General features: G+C 36.0%; 1 protein-coding gene across 4 annotated transcripts in view; it reads left to right on the top strand.

The window, feature by feature from the left end:
* DOCK7 (dedicator of cytokinesis 7) overlaps positions 1-20,190 on the top strand; it is a 288,307-nt gene that overhangs the window by 175,416 nt on the left and 92,701 nt on the right. For all 4 annotated transcript variants that reach the window (XR_002823979.1, XR_002823980.1, XM_004369004.2 and 1 more), the window contains exons 22-27: positions 48-217; positions 10,269-10,358; positions 11,310-11,405; positions 15,133-15,273; positions 15,368-15,481; positions 18,737-18,907. Coding sequence is in view for 2 of the 4 variants with exons in the window: in XM_004369004.2 (XP_004369061.1) it covers positions 48-217; positions 10,269-10,358; positions 11,310-11,405; positions 15,133-15,273; positions 15,368-15,481; positions 18,737-18,907 (782 nt within the window). In the remaining 2 variants the exon portion in view is untranslated. The remainder of the gene's footprint in view (positions 1-47; positions 218-10,268; positions 10,359-11,309; positions 11,406-15,132; positions 15,274-15,367; positions 15,482-18,736; positions 18,908-20,190) is intronic.

Here is a 20,190-nt window from a genome sequence, read left to right as displayed (position 1 = left end):
AATTTTTTTGTTTGTTTAACTATGTGCTATTTTATATGCATTTCTAGGCCCTGGGGGTTTGGGAGGATCAGTGCATTATGCCACAATGGCTAGATCTGCTGTGAGACCTGCAAGCCTTAATTTAAATCGCTCCCGGAGCCTTAGTAATAGTAATCCAGATATATCTGGGACTCCCACATCACCAGACGATGAAGTACGGTCAATCATCGGCAGTAAGGTAAACTGAAGATAGTGGTTTGAAATTTTGGTTTTCAGTTTCTGAACAAATGAGAAATGTCCGATTGTTTTAATTTATTCCTAATTTTGAAATGTATTTGAGTTAGTAATAATCAAGAAATTATGTATTTCTGTCCCATTAATAAGCACTAAGTATTTCATGTTTCTGGTCTGTGCACTCTACTCAAAAATTTCTGTCAAAATTTCAGCCCCATGAAACCAAATGGGACTAATGAGGCACAGCAGTCCAGGGACAAGGGCCAGAAGGCAGAAGGGGACAGGAAGGCTGGTGTTAGGGAACCCAAGGTTGAGTAAGGATAGTGTTGATGTGTTGTGAGGTTGTTAACCATTGTCATAGGGCAACATGTGTACTAACTGTTAAATGAGAAACTATTTTGTTCTGTACGCCTTCATCTAAAGTGAGAATAGCAGCACAATTGGAAGAGCGTAGTCGATGTCACTGAACTGTGCATGTAGAAATTTTTGAAACGGTGTTTCTTTGGCTATGTATATTTTCACCAAAAAAAAAAAAAAGGGAAAAAGGTCGAGAAGGGAGAGGGTTGACATGTTGTGGGGTTGTTAACCAATGTCATAAAACAGTATGTGTACTACTGTTTTATGAGAAACTATTTGTTCTGTAAGCCTTTGCCTGAAGTACAATTTAAAAAAAAAAAAATTTCTGTCAAAATTTAAAATTTGTCTAGGATTACCAGGCACATATACTTGCTCTTTTCTGTCTGATACTCCCAAAATGGCTAGATAAATTTTCTGTTGAATTAAAACGAGACCTGTGTGAGAGCTGTGTAGAAGAGACATTTTATCATTGATTTAAAATATGTTCCCCCTTTTCCAAAAATTGTCAAGAATAATGATAAGCTTTGATTAATAATGGAATTACATTTCAGATGGAAAACTCTGTGTAAGGTGCACCAGAGTTAGAAAAGTATGATTTAATTATGGTTAATGATTATCCTGGAGTCCCTGGGTGATGGCAGATGGTTAACGTGCTTTGCTGCTGACTAAAAGTTTGGCAGTTCAGGTCCACCCAGAGGCACCTTGGAAGATAGGCCTTGCAGTCTGCTTCCAGAAAGTCAGCATCGAAAACCCTATGAGGCACTGTTGTACCCTGACACACGTAGGGTTGTCATGAGTTGGAATCGACTCAGTGGAAACTGATTTTTTAATGATTATCCTAAACAATAGGCGAAAGGCCAGCTAGTATAAGATACAGCCATGTTTTATTCAAAGCACCTATCTTAATTACCCCAAAAATATACTTAAGGAATGAATAGCTATTATGGTTATTGATATAAAGTACAAAAGTAACTCAAAAGTTTAAGTAAAATGGACAAAAGCACAGTAATACCGAGGCCAAGAAATTATGTCACATTTGTGTTTTGGTCAGACCTTTACAAACTTTATTCTACTATTGTAAAGGAGGTAGATATCATTATTACAGAATCGTAGCCAATCTTTTTTTCCTTTTTAACACCTTTTCCTCCATCCTCATCACTTTATCTCCTACTTCACTGAGAAAATTGAAATCATCAGAAGAAAATTTCTCAGACTTTTACTACCATATCTACCTACTACTATCTACAGCCCACTATTTAATACTCTGCCTTTCTACCTGTTGCTATGGATGAACTATCGAGTCTCCTAAATCCGTTCTTTCTGCTTGTATTCAAACTTCCATGCCCTCTCACCTACTCAAGATTCTCACTGCAGCATTTCTCCCATCTCTTTCCTACATCATCAGTTTCTCCCTATCTGATAAATCATTCCATTTGCATGTGGATATGCTGTTATTTCTTGCATTTACAACAGTCCTCTAGTATTTCTTCTGCTAGCTTCTTCACCATTTCTCTGTTACCCATTGTGGTAGAATTCCTTAAAAGAGTTCTCTATACTTACCATCACCAATTCTTTTACTCCTATTCTCTTAACCCTATTTCAAACAGATAGTCCTTCCACCTTCCACCAAAACTGTCCTTGTTAATGTCACCAATGCCCTTATGTTGCTAAATTCAATGAGCCATTCTCAGAACTCGGCTTACTCCACCAGTTGCCTGTCTGTTTGTTGTACTGTGGTGACTTGCATGTTGCTGTGATGCTGGAAGCTATGCCACCAGTAAGTATTTCAAATACCAGCAGGGTCACCTATGGTGGACAAGTTTCGGCGGAGCTTCCAGAGTAAGACAGACTAGGAAGAGAGGGACCTGATGATCTACTTGTAAAAAATTGGCCAGTGAAAATCTTATGAATAGCAACAGAAAACTGTCTAATGTAGTGCTGGAAGATGAACTCCTCAGGTTGGAAGACACTCAAAATATGACTGGGGAAGAGCTGCCTCCTGGAACTAGAGTCAACCTTAATGACGTGGATGGAGTCAAGCTTTCGGGACCTTCATTTGCTAATGTGGCATGACTGAAAATGAGAAGAAATAGCTGCAAACATCCATTCATAATCGGAACATGGAATGTACGAAGCATGAATCTAGGAGACTTGGAAATCATCAAAAATCAAATGGAACGCATAAACATCAATATCCTAGGCATTAGTGAGGTGAAATGGACTGGTATTGGCCATTTTGAATTGGACAATCCTATAGTCTACTATGATGGGAATGACAAATTGATGAGGAATGGCATCACATTCATCATCAAAAAGAACATTTCAAGATCTATACTAAAGTACAGTGCTGTCAGTGATAGGATAATATACATATACCTACAACGAAGACCAGTAAACACAACTATTATTGAAATTTTGCACCAACTGCTAAGGCCAAAGATAAAGAAATTGAAGATTTTTACCAATTTCTGCACTCTGAAATTGATCAAACATGCAATCAAGATGCACTGATAATTACTGGTGATTGGAATGCAAAAGTTGGAAAGAAGAAGATCAGTAGTTGGAAAATACGGCCTTGGTGATAGAAATGACGCCAGAGAGTACATGATAGAATTTTGCAAGACCAGTGCTTCTTCATTGCAAATACCTTTTTTCAACAACATAAATGGTGGCTATACACGTGGACTATGCCAGATAGAATACACAGGAATCAAATTGACTGCATCTGTGGAAAGAGACAATAGAAAAGCTCAATTTCATCAGTCAGAAAAATGCGGGGGGTGGGGGGGTGGTGACTGTAGAACAGATCATCAATTGCTCATATGCAAGTTCAAGCTGAAGCTGAAGAAAGTCAAAACAAGTCTATGAGAGCCAAAGTACAACCTTGAGTATATACCATCTGAATTTAGAGACCATTTCAAGAATAGATTTGACACATTGAACACTAATGACTAAAAACTAGATGAGTTATGGAATGACATCAAGGACATCATACATGAAGAAAGCAAAAGGTCATTAAAAGGACAGGAAAGAAAGAAAAGAACAAAATGGGTGTCAGAAGAGACTCTGAAACTTGCTCTTGAATGTAGAGTAGCTAAAGTGAATGGAAGAAATGAAGTAAAAGAGCTGAACAGAAGATTCCAAAGGGCGCTCGAGAAGACAAAGTATGATAATGAAATGTGCGAAGACGTGGAGTTAGAAAACCAAAAGGAAAGAACACACTTGGCATCTCTCTCAAGCTGAAAAAACTGAAGAAGAAATTCAAGCTTTGAGTTGCAATAGTGAAGAATTCTATGGGCAAAATACTGAACAATCTAGGAAGCATCAAAAGAAGATGGGGGCGGGGGGCACACAGAGTCACTGTACCAAAAAGAATTGGTTGAAGTTCAGTCATTTCAGGAGGTAGCATATGATCAAGAACCGATGGTACCGAAGGAAGACGTCCCAGCTACACTGAAGGCCTTGGTGAAAAACAAGACTCCAGGAAATGACAGAATACCAATGGAGATGTTTCAACAAACAGATGCAACGCTGGACGTGCCCACTTGTGTATGCCAAGATATTTGCAAGACAGCTCCCTGGCCAACCAACTAGAAGAGGTCCATATTTGTGCCCATTCCAAAGAAAGGTGATCCAGCGGAATGTGGATATTATTGAACAATATATTAATATCACACATAAGTAAAACTTTGCTGAAGATAATTAAAGAATGTTTGCAGCAGTACATCCACAAGGAACTGCTAGAAAGTCAAGCCAGATTCAGAAGAGGACGTAGAATGAGGGATTTCATTGCTGATGTCAAATGGATCTTGGCTGAAAGTAGAGAATACCAGAAAGACATTTACTTGTGTTTTATTACCTATGCAAATGCATTGTCTGTGTGGATTGCAAGAAATTATGGATAATACTGTGAAGAATGGGAATTCCAGAACACTTAATTGTGCTCATGCGGACCCTGTACATATACCAAAAGGCAGTCATTGGAACGGAACAAGGAGATACTGCGTGGTTTAAAATTAGAAAAGGTGTGCGTCTGGGTTGTATCCTTTCACTATACTTATTTGATCTGTATACTGAGCAAATAATCCAAGAAGCTGGAATATATGAAAAAGAACACGGCATCAGGATGGGAAGGAGACTCATTAACAAGCTGAGATAGGCATATGACACAACCTTGCTTGCTGAAAGCTAAGAGGACTTGAAGCACTTACTGATGAATATCCAGGACTACAGCCTTCAGTATGGATTACTCTGCAACATAAAACAAAAGTCCTTACAACTGGACCAATAAGCAACATCATGATAAATGGAGAAATGATTGAAGTTATCAAGGATTTAATTTTACTTGGATCCACAGTCTATCATGTCCATGGAAGCAGCAGTCAAGAAATCAAATGCTGTATTGCATTGGGCAAATTTGCTGCAAAAGACCTCTTTAAAGTCTTAAAACGCAAAGATGTCACTTTGAGGACTAGGTGTGCCTGACCCAAGCCGTGGTATTTTCAGTCACCTCATAATGCATGTGAAAGCTGGACAATGAATATGGAAGATGGAAGAATTGATGCCTTTGAATTATGGTGTTGCTGAAGAATATGGAATATACCATGGACTGCCAGAAAAACAAACAAATCTGTCATGGAAGAAGTACAGCCAGAATGCTTCTTAGAAGTGAGGATGGTGAGACTACGTCTTACATACTTTGGATGGGTTACTGGCAGGGACCATTCCCTGGGGAAGCACATCATGCTTGGTAAAGTAGAAGGTCTTTGAAAAAGAGGAAGACTTTCAACGATATGGATTGACACAGTGACTGCAACAGTAGGCTCAAACATAACAACGATTGTGGGGATGGCACAGGACCAGACAGTGTTTCGTTCTGTAATACATAGGGTCGCTAGGAATTGGAACTGACTCGACAGCACCTAATAATAACAACAATGTCTTGGTTTTCCTCTTACTTTACTGTGCTTTTTTGTCTCCTTTGTAGATCCTTCCTTTTCTGATCTCTTAGTCTGGAAGTTCTGTAGGCCTCTGTCCTTATTTTTGCACTGTACTTCTCTCTGCTTTTCTTCACTTGTTTTCCTCCACTCACTCACTTGGTGATCTTATCACGTCCCATGACTTTTAATATGCTAATGGCTCCCAAAATTATATTTCCAGTGCAAATCTCTCTTTGCAATTCTAAACTCAGCTATCTTTTTAAAATAATTTTCTTCAGATTTGGTTACATTTTAATGGTAAAATATACCTACCCCCTCTACTACTAGTACCATCCTGGTCTGAACTATCATCATCTGTCCTTGAATTATTGTAATAGTCTTCCAAATGGTTTTCTTGCTTCCATCTTTGCTTTCCTACACTCTGTTCATAACATAGCAATCACAGTTTTGCTTAAAAAACTTCAGTCAGATGTGTCATTCCTCTCAACAAGATCCTCCTATGATTAACTCCCTTACCTCCTTTAAGTCTTTGCTCAGAGGACGCCCTTCCCAGCAAGGTCTCTTCTGACCACCTTATTTTAATGTACAACCATTGCCTCTTTCCCCTCAGCTTTGGGCCTGGGACTTCCATTATTCCTATTCTGTTTTTTCCTCCTTCATAATAATACCTTTTAATATAGCATATGAATTTACTCATTTCTTAGGCTTATTTTTTAGTGTTGTCTCCCTTTACCAGACTGTAAGCTCCATGAGGGCAGGGATGTTTGTTCAGTTATGTATCCAAAGCATGTATAACAATGCCCAGCATATTGAAGGTGCTCAGTGGATATTTGTCCAATGAATGAATTTTAGTCAACACTGAGTGTCCGTAACAAGAATAAACTACTTTTTTAAAAATTGGATTATGCTTTTGTTTGCCCTCTTACTATCAGAATTAATTACATATTTAAGATCTTCAACAATGAGACTTTCTAAAAATTTTGGTTATGCTTCATTTCCTAATTGTAAATACAGAACTTCTAAAATTCAAGCATACTTACGTAATATAAACAGGTTTTTATTACTGTAGTGGCTGTAAAAACATATCTATGAGACTTTCTTCATAATTATTTTGTCAGAAATACCAGTTCTTTCTTAATCCTAGCAGTAATCTTTAAAGTTTAATTATGTAAATATATGTTTACATCAGGTTCAAATTTCATTTCTTTAGATCAAATGCCAGTGGAATTTTCATTGATATATAATTTCATTCTAATATATCTCTTATTTTTTCATTTAATTTTTAAACACTTTGAGCATACGATGTACCGGGCATTAAGCTTGGAACTTGCACATATAAAGCCAGATCTTAATATTATAACATGTATGGTGATGTGGAATCAAACGTAATATGGGCCTACTCAATGAAGGAGCTTACCTTTATCTAAGGGACAAAATTAATAATATTACTTGGATGTGGCAAAAAAAAATACTTTCACTCACATGTGCATACATTTTGTTAATCTGACTATGTCACGTGGAGATCAGTAAACATTAAGTTATTACATTAGTAAATACCACTGATAAATTTGCTTACTTAAAGGGTGCTTGATATAATTCTTAACTTTATAACACGTAAATTATGGGAATTACTTGCTTTACAAAATAACAGGCCACATGTTTCCTTTAGATATTTAGTTTTGACTTGGTGTAATTTTAACTATTCAGAGTTATCAGTATTGTGGATGTAGAATGCAATTAAAGGCACAAAGAGATTTATTGTTAAATCTCATAGTACTAATTAGCATGTGCTCTAGTGTTAAAGAAAATAATTAAGCAATGAGTTAAAAAGTGCATTTTGACATTCAGAAAATTTATTGTTATTCTTTTTTGTAGAAATTTATGGTAGAAAAAGCACAATTATAATTTTACAGAAATCAGACGTGTATGGTTTGTTATTTTTTTAACATGAGTAGTGATCGTAAAAATTGAAAATGGCAGGAAGAATTTCACATATTCTAGAGACATAATTTTGCAGATTGATGAAGAAAATTTGTATTACCTTGTCTAAAAAAATATTGCTTGCTGATTTTATTTTAAGCATATTGATTACATAATTTTATTAGTATTTGAATATTATCTAATTTATTTTGCTAGGAAGCATTTTTTTTTTTTAATGTTTGGAAAGATTTTTTAAAAACTATTTTTTAGGGTTTACTATATTCCAGGCATTGTATTTAGTAATGTACTTTCATTATTTAATTTGATCCTTACAATATGAGGGAGACACTATCATTATCCCCAGTTTATAGATAAAAAAGTGAAAAAGAATTTAAGTAATTTATCTTATATTTTATTGCTAATTAGCAACAGAGCCTAGATTTCACCCTTAATTACCACCTTACACATTCACTGTTAAGAATGAGGAGAAATCTGATCATTTTATACTTCAGTTTTTCTGTATATTTTGAAAAAGAAAGGGAAATGTTTCCCCCAAACATAATCCCTTGAGAATTGGAGCTTGTTTCTCTTTCTCCTCCCTCTCTCCCTCCCTCCCTCACTTCCTCTCTGTCTCCCTTTTCTTCTTCCTTTCTTTCCTTTCCTTTCAGTCAACTTCCCTTGAAGAGATACTGATGCCTGTGCTCACTCCCAGAGTTTCTGATTAAATTGTTTTGAGATAGGGCCCTGCATGTTTGTTGTGCTAGATGGAGTAGATTGCCAATGTTAAAACTGTTTCTTTTCTTTTACCTGTCCTTCCTTTGGTGCTTTTTTGTTTGGTTCCATACTCAGTACTATCTTACTATCAATGCTGTCTTAAATTAATGATGGCAGTGATGAAGCTATAATTCCTATAGGTATCCCCAGCATAGTATTTTTCCTTACAATATTTATATAAAATAGTAACCCAGTATGTTTAATTACAGCAAGCATAATAAAACTGAACACAATTCCAAATTTGCCATCGTGTTTAGGAAGGAGCAGAGTATGAAATTTGTTATAATTTAGTTAAATTATATTTTACTTACTTAAGTCTAGTTGCTTGATAGCTTATACTGCATGTTGCCTATCCCAAAAGGAAAGTGAAAGAGAAGGTAAGGACAAGTGGGATTATGGAGTAAACTCCAATTAAATTCAAAAGAAATTATCTTTTTTTTTTTTTTTTTTAATCTTTAAAAGGAATGAGAGGTGCGGGGATGGCACTGTGGGAACTTTATTTGTTGGTATTTCAAGGTGAACGATTTACATAATGAGAAATTATCTTTAAATGTTGTAGTTGATGTTCTTTGTGATTTTTTAAAAAAATTATGTAATAAGATAATTTGAATGAACTAATACTTTATTGGTGTGTAAAAATTTTGATTGCTTTAACAGTACTAATTAAAGACATGTCTGCATTGGAAAGTCTAGATTTCTTTAAGAATAATTTATGGCATGCAACATGTAATATTTCTTTCCTTTCCAACTGCTTTCTATTATATGCTTAGGGTTTAGATCGCTCCAATTCCTGGGTTAACACTGGTGGTCCAAAAGCTGCCCCATGGGGATCCAACCCCAGTCCAAGTGCAGAATCAATACAGGTGGTGTTTACATTAGAGGCTTCTTTATTGGCTGCTGACATTTCCCTTTAGAACATTACTTCTTAGTATATACTATGATTTCAGTGGCTTGCTTTTTTAATCATTTAAAAGTGTGTATTTTTGTTTACTTAGCACATTTTCCAACTACTATGCATGAGTACCACCAATTGCACAAGTAATGCTCTCCCTTTCTATATCCTGTCTCCTCCTCCTTCCCTCCCTATATACCCTGTCAGTATTTCAGTGCCTGCTGCCTATGCAATTGATGGCTTTTGTAACAGTTTCTACTTCAGGGGTAGCACATATTTAGTAGGAAATTTTTGAATTTTTATGTGGAAAAACACCCTAGTCTTTTCATTTGCTTTTGGTTTTAGATGTAGTTATTGTATCATTTTCATTTAGCATTTACTGTCAAGTCATGTTTTTCATAATCACTGAGTAGAAGAACTGGTGATAAGCTGAAATTAAATGTGAACAGTATTTTAAGATTGATCTCCACGTTGTAATGTTAAATGCCAGAAGCAAAAATTCGTCTTAATTTGAACTGTGTTGCAAAGTATGAAATTTGTTAGAATTTAGTTGAATTAGATTTTGCTTACTTAAGTCTAGTTGCTTGATAGCTAATGCTGCATGGTGCTTCAAAATATACTTCTCATCTGTGTATTGGGCTTTGGAGGAAAATTTTCTTATTGAAGAAAAATTTAAACCCATGTTTAATATTATAAATGATTTATATTTGATATAGCATATGGTACACCTAAACAGTAGTTTTTGATAGTAGTCAAAAAGCATAAGAAATCATTTTAAACCTTTTATTTCCGTTATTGAAGTAAAACTCTTGATTTCTTTTTTGGTCTAAGACCAGTTGAGAAGTATATTTTTTATATTTTCTTACTAGGTATGTGCATGTTTATATATAGATCACCCAGATAAAAGTTTCATTCTTTGCAGCACTCTGAATATTATATAGCCATTAAAATACTCTTTTTAAAGACTAAAAATATATAGAAGCCATTTTTATACTTCTAATGCACTGTCATTAAAGCAGCTTAAAATGATGAAAATGAGATGAGCTAAAATAGATGGTTGTTGAAACCATGATAAAACTCTATTTTTAAAAGTGTACATAATCCTTGAGCTGCAAAATCATCCACAGCAAACTTTAATGTTATCTCATCATTCATTCATCTTCACTCCATAGGCTATGGATCGAAGTTGTAATCGTATGTCTTCGCACACAGAGACGTCAAGTTTCTTACAAACATTAACGGGACGTTTACCAACTAAAAAGGTAGATTCATATGAAGACAGTTCATATAGGGGGAAGTAATTCCAGCAATTAAATTGATGTAAAATTTTTTTACGTAATCAGTATGAGATGTTACAATAATTGCATTGTGTCTAAAAATACATCTGAGCAAGCACTGCTTGCCTGATGCCTTTTTGGACACACCTCTCCATTGTAGGTTCTTTACATTATGATAATATTTACATCTTGTGGGATTAACTATTTTCAGAGTTTAATGAATTCATATTTAATCATCAAATTTTAGTACCAAAAATGTATCAACTCTTAATTCTGTTTCTGTAACTGCTTCTGTTTTGTGTTTTAAATCTCCAGGGAAAGGACGATGAGTTAGAAAAATTATCACTCTTAGTAAGATATGTTGATTTGCTTCCCTTATGCACAATTTTGTTAGTCTTTTCTCATATTAATATATACTAATTTGCAAATGCTTTGTATGCATATCCATTGTAAGGCAGGAATACTTTTTTTTTTTTAAAAAAAGACTTTAAACACCTGAAAACTTGAGAATTAATGGCTTATATCAAAATTCAGATATTTAAAGGTATTTCCTAAATTGTACCCGCAAAGCTGGTGTATGTATTTGTATATGTTAATATATGTATTTAAGGCGCAAACAAGATCTTATTTGTAACTGTGGTTTTTGGCCTAGTTTCTGTTTGCAGGTACAATTTAGGAGGTTGTTTCTCACTTGTCTTTTAAAATTACATTTTACTCAAAGATAACATGTAATTTTTTTCAGCTGTTGAACATACCACTGTCTTACATACATAAATAGTCGTTTCGTTAATGGGTGTTTTCACTGCATCATTGAATGGTTCACATGCCTTGTTTTGCTTATTCTCATTATATCCTCATTTGTAGTTCCATTATTATTTAGTTTGTGGTAGCAGCAGATTTGTTCTTCATATTAACTTTGATTTTACTTCTGGATAGCTTCTTCATGAGGAGCTGGCTTTGCAGTGGGTTGTTTGCAGTGGCAGTGTTCGGGAGGCAGCTTTGCAACAAGCCTGGTTCTTTTTTGAGTTAATGGTGAGCAAACTAAACACATTCTTTCTTTAATATTTTTTTTTTTCCTTAGTGACAGTTTTATGGTAGTTCATTTGAATCCTAGGAATCCTTTTCTGTTGTGTACCTTTTGGTTATATGTATGCCTCTGAGACAAAATTACATGTGTTATATCTGTAAATAAACATTGTAGGCATTCAGAACAGTTTCCATAGAAATAAAGTTAGAAGCTGACTTTAATTCCATTTCTTCACGGATGGTTGCAGAAGCTACTATCTTTTTTAAGAAAACTTGTGGCACATTCTTTCCTAGTCTGAACATGTAAGTGGTATAATGGCAGTACTGTAGATTTTATGCCAGGCAGAGATACAAAGAGCTTATAGAGCTACTCACTGCTAAGAAAGCTGTTAAAGGGATGTCAGTTACAGCCAATAGAAAAAAGTGAAGCAAAACACTTTTGCCTGATTCAATAGATAATATTAAAAATGAATAGATTAATATTTTAACAAATGCATAAATAAATATGCATATGTATATAAAAACTGTATGTTCAAGAGCAAGTTTCAGAGTCACTTCTGACATCCATTTTGATCTTTTCTTTTTTTCCTGTCTTTTCATGACCTTTTGCATTCTTCATGTATGATATAGAGTACAAACGTAGAATAGCCAAAGCGAATGGAAGAAAGGATGAAGTAAAAGAGCTGAATGGAAGATTTCAAAGGGTGGCTCAAGAAGACAAAGTGAAGTGTTATAATGAAATGTGCTAAGACCTGGAGTTAGAAAACCAAAAGGGAAGAACACACTCGGCATCTCTCAAGATGAAAAAAACAAAGAAGAAATTCAAGCCTCGAGTTGCCATGGTGAAGGATTCAATGGGCAAAATACTGAATGAAGCAGGAAGCATCAAAAGAAGATGGAAGGAATACACAAAGTCACTGTACCAAAAAAGAATTGGTCGACATTCAACCATTTCAGAAGGTAGCATATGATCAAGAACTGATGGTACTGAAGGAAGAAGTCCAGGCTTCACTGAAGGCATTGGTGAAAAACAAGCCTCCAGGAAATGATGGAATACCACTGGAGATGTTTCAACAAACGGATACAGTGCTGGAGGTGTTAACTCGTCTGCACCAATAAATTTGGAAGATAGCTACTTGGCCAACCGACTGGAAGAGATCCGTATTTGTGCCCCTTCCAAAGAAAGGTGATCAAATGGAATGTGGAAATTATCGAACAATATCATTAATGTCACACACAAGTAAAATTTTGCTGAAGATAATTCAAACATGGTTGCAGCAGTACATTAACAGGGAACTGCCAGAAAGTCAAGGCACATTCAGAAGAGGACGTGGAACAAGGATGTCATTGCTGATGTCAAAATGGTCTTGGGAAGCAGTGATTACCAGAAAAATATTTACCTGTGTTTTATTGACTAATTAAAGGCATTCAGCTGTGTGGATCATAAAAAATTATGGGTAACATTGCAAAGAATGAGAATTCCCAGAACATTTAATTGTGCTCATGCGGAACCTGAAATTGACCAAGTGGCAGTCGTTCAAACAGAACAAGGGGATACTGCATGGTATAAAATCAGGAAAGGTGTACATAAAGTATCCTTCCACCATAGTTATTCAATCTGTATGCTGAGCAAATAATCTGAGATATGGGACTATATAAAGAAGAACGAGGCATCAGGATAGGAGGAAGAATCATTACCAACCTGCGATATGCTGATGACACAACCTTGCTTGCTGAAAGCTAAGAGGACTTGAAGCACTTACTGATGAAGATCAAATACTGTAGTATGGATTACACTTCAACATAAAGAAAACAAAAATCCTCACAACTGGACCAATAAGCAACATCCTGATAAACAGAGAAAATATTGAAGTTGTCAAGAATTTCATTTTACTTGAATCCACAGTCAGCACCCATGGAAGCAGCAGTCGAGAAATCAAACGACGTATTGCATTGGGCAAATCTGTGTAAAAGACCTGTTTAAAATGTTGAAAAGTCAAGATATCACTTTGAGGACTAAGGTGCACATGACCCAAGCCATGGAATTTTCAGTTGCCTCACATGCATGCGAAAGTTGGACAATGAATATGGAAGATCAGAGAGGAATTGATGCCTTTGAATTATGGTGTTAGTAAGAATATTGAATATACCATGGACTGCCAAAAGAATGAACAAATCTGTCTTGGAAGAAGTACAGCCAGAATGCTCCTTGGAAGTGAGGATGGCAAAACTTCTTTCTCATATACTTTGAACATGTTATCAGGAGGACCATTCCCTGTTGAAGGACATCATGCTTGGTAAAGTAGAGTGTCAGCGAAAGAGAACAAGACCCTGAGTGAGATGGATTGGCACAGTTGCTACAACAGTGGGCTCAAACATAGCAGTGACTGTGAGGATGGCGCAGGACTGGGCAGTGTTTTCGTTCTGTTGTACATAAGGGTCGCTATGAGTCAGAAGCAACTTGATGGCACCTAACAACAACAACATATAAATAAACAAAAGCAACAAATATCAAGAGCCCACAATGTGCTAGCACTACTCTATGGCCCAAGTATTATTACCCGGGCACAGAGAGGTTAAGTAACTTGTCTAAGTATGCACAGCTTGAAGGTAACAGAGCTAGAATTCAAACTCAGGTATTTTGGCTCTTCAGACTTTCCTCTTAACCATATAGCCTCTAGAAAGCTGAAATCGTTGGAACCTTTTCTTCAAAAAAAAAAAAAAAAAAAAAGTATATAAAAAATAAGCAAAGGAGGAAGAAAGCAACATCAAAAAGTAAAGAAAGAAAGGAAAAGAGAAAAAACAAAGGGAGCTTCCAGAATGTATAGGATCATTTTCAGCATTGAATGTTATGTATATTGGAAATAAGAAGACATTCTTCTCTAGCTATTTAATAGTCTGTGAAAATAAATAACTAAATAAATTTTGGACCTCATATAAGTAAGAGGAAGCTCATTTTTTTCTCTAGAGAATAAACATAAAATTTACTTTTCATGTGCTTTTAATATAATATCAAAATTGTAATTTTGACTTATTTTTTGATAGTTTTACATGTATTTCAGATTTCCTAAATATAGTCTATAGTCTACAGTTTAAGATGTGGCTTTTATTTGCTAACTATAGAACCTTACTTTTAGTCTTCCTGAATTTCTAATTCTTTATTACCATTACCACAGTGTTGTGGTAAGAATCTATATCTAAAATCATATAATCTTAAATCACAATAAATATTTGATGACTAAAATGTTAGTAATAAACAAGTTTTTAACTAATGTTTATTACTAATATTTAGTCATCAAATATTTATTGTACACTCACTATATGCCACTATATGCTGGATGCTGAAGACACTAAAGTGAAGACAAGGTTTCTAATCTCTCAAGGCTTATAGCGTAGGTGTAGAAAATGGCAAACTTATTGAATATTGGAAAATTTTCATTAAAAGAATTTTCAGAGGATCAAATTTTGTTTCTGTTGAGGTACACAATTTTTTTTCCTATTGATAGGATTTTATGAAGCTGATGCAGTGATTGAGTTGTATTGTGTTTAATGTCTTTGGGGCATACAAAATATTGTAGGGAACTTTTTCAAAATATTTCTGGGTTTAAAATTATTTCAGCTGTCTTTTAAATCAAGGTATAGGGAAGAAATAACCCAAACGTTTAGAATTATAGTAACTGTTAATTAAATCCATAAGAAATTAACCCCCCTAATGGCTTATATCTTTTTTCAGGTAAAGAGCATGGTCCACCATTTATACTTTAATGATAAACTCGATGCTGCAAGGAAAAATCGTTTTCCAGAACGTTTCATGGATGACATTGCTGCTCTTGTCAGCACAATTGCTAGTGATATATTTTCACGATTTCAGAAGGTAATAAGTTATTTTTTTAATTAAATCTCTCTTTCAAGCTAAGATTAAAGTATCATATTTTAATTTGGTTTTTGCTTTTTATTCTGTTTCTCAGGACATAGAAATGGTTGAGAGATTGAACACAAGCCTGGCATTCTTTCTCAATGATCTGTTGTCTGTTATGGACAGAGGATTTGTCTTTAGCCTTATAAAGTCCTGCTATAAACAGGTAATGCATAATTAGTAATCAAATAATTTAAATAGTATGTTCTTTTTTAGGGCTGGCGCTAAGAGACTTTGAAGAACACATATATACTGATGTTAAAAAAGTAGCATATTTTTAATAGTTGGGCAGAAATAAATTGCATTTGTTTAATTAGCACACAAAGACTGTGGCAAGCTGTTATTAGTACATCCGGCTTTTCCTTGAGTTGTATTGGCCCTGGCGTGACCACTTTTTAATTCTCATTCTGGAGTACACCAACAAGTCACTAATCTACATGTAAAGATGCCATGCTGTTGTAGCACTGATATTGAATGAACAGTTAACTGAGCTCTTTGAGTGATTTTTAAAGCAGCTCCATTTTGCTATGTGTTATTCCCTTCGTAACTGGAGATTTTAACATCATGGACAGATGTGGATTCAGGGCCCAAATGTCATTCAGTATGTTGCTTTTACCAAACTCAAAACATCCTACAACTTTTCCATAAACAGCTGATTTTGTTTTAAAATTTTATCAACCAGTTAATGAAACCTGTTGTCTTATGTACCTACTGCTGTCATAACAGAAATACCACAAGTGAGTGGGTTTATGAAATTCATGTTCTCACAGTTCTGAAGGCTAGAAGTCCAAATTCAGTGCGTGGCTTTAGGGGAAGTTCTTCCTTGTCAGCTGGCTGGGGTTTCCTTGGCATTCCTTGGCGTCTGTTTTCCCCCTGCGTGCCTATGTCTATTCTGCTCTTTCTATAACTAAGAGTGATTAGGTTCAGGACTCACCTACTCTGGTATGACCTTATTAACATAAAAAAAGAAAAACCTATTTCCAGACAGGATCACATCCACAGGTACAGGGGCCAGGATTTCAATATATATTTTTCGTGGGTGGGGTGGGGGTGGGGGTGGGCACAATTAAATTTATAACACTTGTCTTTTGGAAAACATTAATTATTGGTGTTGATGGGTCAGTTGGGTAGTGAGCTCTATAATCATTCCAGAATTATTTTGGGAGCTTTTAAAATACAGGCCTCTGGGTCCTATCCCAGAATTATTGAGGAGTTAGAATCCTGGTGGTGGGAGTGGGTAGTGCTTATGCAGCACTTCCCAGCAGGTCCAGGTTGGCTTTAGGGAACTGCTAGTCCAGCATGCTATTTGGTAGTCTAATATTTAGATCTTTAACGGATGCAGTGCTGGAAGTGCCCACTTGTCTATGCCAGGAAATTTGGAAGACAGCTACGTTGCTAACCAACTGGAAGAGATCCATATTTAAGCCTATTCCCAAAAAAGGTGATCCAACCGAATGCAGAAATTATTGAACAATATCATTAATATTACACGTAAGTAACCTGTGCTATGCAGATGACACAACTTTGCATGCTGAAAGTGAAGAAGACTTGAAGCACTTACTGATGAAGATCAAAGACTACAGCCTTCAGTATGGATTACACCTCAACATAAAGAAAACAAAAATCCTCACAACTGGACCAATGAGCAACATCATGATAAACGGAGAAAAGATTGAAGTTGTCAAGGATTTCGTTTTACTTGGATCCACAATCAACACCCATGGAAGCAGCAGTCAAGAAATCAAAAGACGCATTGCACTGGGCAAATCTGCTGCAAAAGACCTCTTTGAAGTGTTGAAAAGGAGACTAAGGTGTGCCTGACCCAAGCCATGGTATTTTCCGTTGCATCATATGCATGTGAAAATTGTACAGTGAATAAGGTAGACTGAAGAAGAATTCACGCCTTTGAATTGTGGTGTTGGCGAAGAATATTGAATATACCATGAACTGCCAAGAGAACTAACAAATCTGTCTTGGCGAGACTATGTCTTACATACTTTGGACATGTTATCAGGAGGGATCAGTCCCTGGAGAAGGCCATCATGCTTGGTAAAGTAGAGGGTCAGCGAAAAAGAGGAAGACCCTTGACAAGATGGACTGACACACAGAGGGTTTTCCTCTTTTTCACTGACCCTCTACTTTACCAAGCATGATGGCCTTCTCCAGGGGCTGATCCCTCCTGATAACATGTCCAAAGTATGTGAGATGAAGTCTTGCTATTCTTGCTTCTAAGGGGCATTCTGGCTGTACTTCCTTCCAAGACAGATTTGTTCGTTCTTTTTGCAGTCCATGGTATACTCAATATTCTTTCCCAACACCATAATTTAAAGGCATCACTTCTTTGATTTTCCTTAATCGTTGCCCAGCGTTTACATGCATACAACGTGATTGAAAACACCATGGCTTGAGTCAGGCGCACCTTAGTCCTTAAAGTGACAACTTTGTTTTTTAACACTTTAAAGAGGTCTTTTACAGCAGATTTGCCCGATGCAATGCATCATTTAATTTCTTGACCGCTGCTTCCATGGATGTTGATTGTAAATCCAAGTAAAATGAAATCCTTGATGTCTTCAGTCTTTTCTCCATTTACCATGATGTTGCTTGTTGGTCCAGTTGTGAGGATTTTTGTTTTCTTTATGTTGAGGTGTAATCCATACTGAAGGCTGTAGTCTTTGATTTTCATCATTAAGTCCTTCAAGTCCTCTTCACTTTCAGCAAGCAAGGTTTTGTCATCTGCATATCGCAGGTCGTTAATGAGTCTTCCTCCAATCCTGGTGCCGCGTTGTTCTTCGTATAGTCCAGCTTCTCGGATTATTTGCTCAGCATACAGATTGAATAAGTATGATGAAAGGATACAACCCTGATGCACACCTTTCCTGACTTTAAACCATGCAGTAACTCCTTGTTCTGTTCGAATTACTGCCTCTTGATCTATGTACAGGTTCCTCATCAGCATAATTAAGTGTTCTGGAATTTTCATTCTTCGCAGTTTGTAGTATGTCTCCTCAAGTAGTTTATGGTGTAATTGGGAAAATAGACAATTAGTAAAAAACATAGGTAAACACAAGGTGCTGTGAAAGGCGTAGTGAATTTCTTTTAAGAAGTGATGCAAAGTTATTTTTGTTGATTAAATGTTCTCTAATAAGTATGTCTTTGAAGACTGGAAATATTAATACTTTATTGGAAATATAAGAATATGGCTTTTAGGTTAACCAAATGGATTTTTACAGTAAATTTTGTGGTTCTAAATTTCATAATTTTAGCAATAACTAGAAAAAGCTAATACTATTATGTAAACCGTAAAACCCAAAACTTGTCATTGAATACTGCTTTTTTAATTCTTCAGTACTTCATTCTGTTGTTAATATTGGAGAATTGATATATTCATTTGGTGTTCTTTTATTTATGCAATGCTTACTAGGTATCTTCAAAGCTTTATTCATTACCAAATCCAAGTGTCTTTGTGTCGCTGAGGTTGGATTTTCTGCGAATCATCTGCAGCCATGAACACTATGTTACATTAAACTTACCCTGCAGTTTACTAACTCCACCAGCATCTCCATCACCATCTGTTTCTTCTGCAACATCTCAGGTATGCAAAGTGTATGATCATATATATGTATGTATGTATGTTTTTGTTTTTAAGTCTATATTTGTGAAAAGAAATTTAAGCAGTGGAAAAATACGATTAACACTTAATGAATAATAGCTGGATGATAGGCTTAGTTCTTAGTACTTCTTGAGTATTCACTCATTTAATCCTTGAAGCAATTTTGTTAAACAAAACCCAGTGCCTTTTATTCAATTCTGACTCGTAGTGACCCTGTAGGACAGAGTAGAATTGCTCGTGGGGTTTCCAAGGGTGTAATCTTTACTCAAGCAGACTACCACATCTTTCATCAGTGGAGCACCCGGTGGGTTCAAACCACTGACCTTTCTGGTAGCAGCCAAGTGCTTTTAGCACTGCACCACCAGGGCTTCCAGGTATCTTCTTATCCCCATTTTACAGATGAAAAAACTGAAACACAGAAAGGTCAGGATCTTACCCAAGGTCACACAGTAAAAAGTGGCAGAGCTAGGCTTTGAATCAAGGCACATGCTGGCTGTATTCTAGAGCTGAAGTTCTTAACTGCTGTTTTACAGCCTCTCACAAATTTATGCACATGTGAATGAATTCACCTACATAAACTCACTTATTTAGATGCTTTTACAAGTTGAGTTCTCTGGAAGCAGAACTGAACTGGAGTTCAACGTGCATGGTTTTTAGGGATCAAATCTGTGAAAGGAAAAAGGATGGAGGATAAATTGAGCAGAGAGAGAAATCAAATTGTAAGGCAGGCCTAACAAAGCCCTGCCTAACTCTCTTGTACACAGAAAACTCAAAGGAAACTTTGTTGTTGTTGTGTGCTGTCAAGTCAGTTACAACTCATAGAGACCCAATGTGACAGAGAAGAACTGCCATGTAGGGTTTCCTAGGCTGTAATAGTTACAGTAGCAGATTGCTGGTCTTTTCTCCCATGGAACTACTGGTGGGTTCAAACCACTTTTATTGGCAGCCAAGCACTTAACCATTGCATATCGCTCCACCAGGGCTCCTCCAAAGAAAATTAGATAGACATTTATAAGTTTTCATTGTGTGGCACTTTACTGCAACAACCAGTTGTTTCCCTAAAGATTAAGAAAGTGTTATTGTGGTAATTCTTGTTCTTCTCATACAGATCAAGATTAAGGGATTTTGTGATTTTCAGTATCTGAGAAGCCTGGCTTTTCTTCTCTCCTAGTGAAACACTCTGCTACAGTACTCACGAGGCAAACAAATCTACTTTCTTAACCTACACACACACACACACACACACACACACACACACACACACA

The sequence above is a fragment of the Trichechus manatus genome, unplaced genomic scaffold, assembly GCF_000243295.1.
Source record: "Trichechus manatus latirostris isolate Lorelei unplaced genomic scaffold, TriManLat1.0 scaffold00003, whole genome shotgun sequence".
NCBI classification, from domain to species: Eukaryota; Metazoa; Chordata; class Mammalia; order Sirenia; family Trichechidae; genus Trichechus; species Trichechus manatus.
This window is presented reverse-complemented; position numbering and strand designations above follow the sequence as displayed.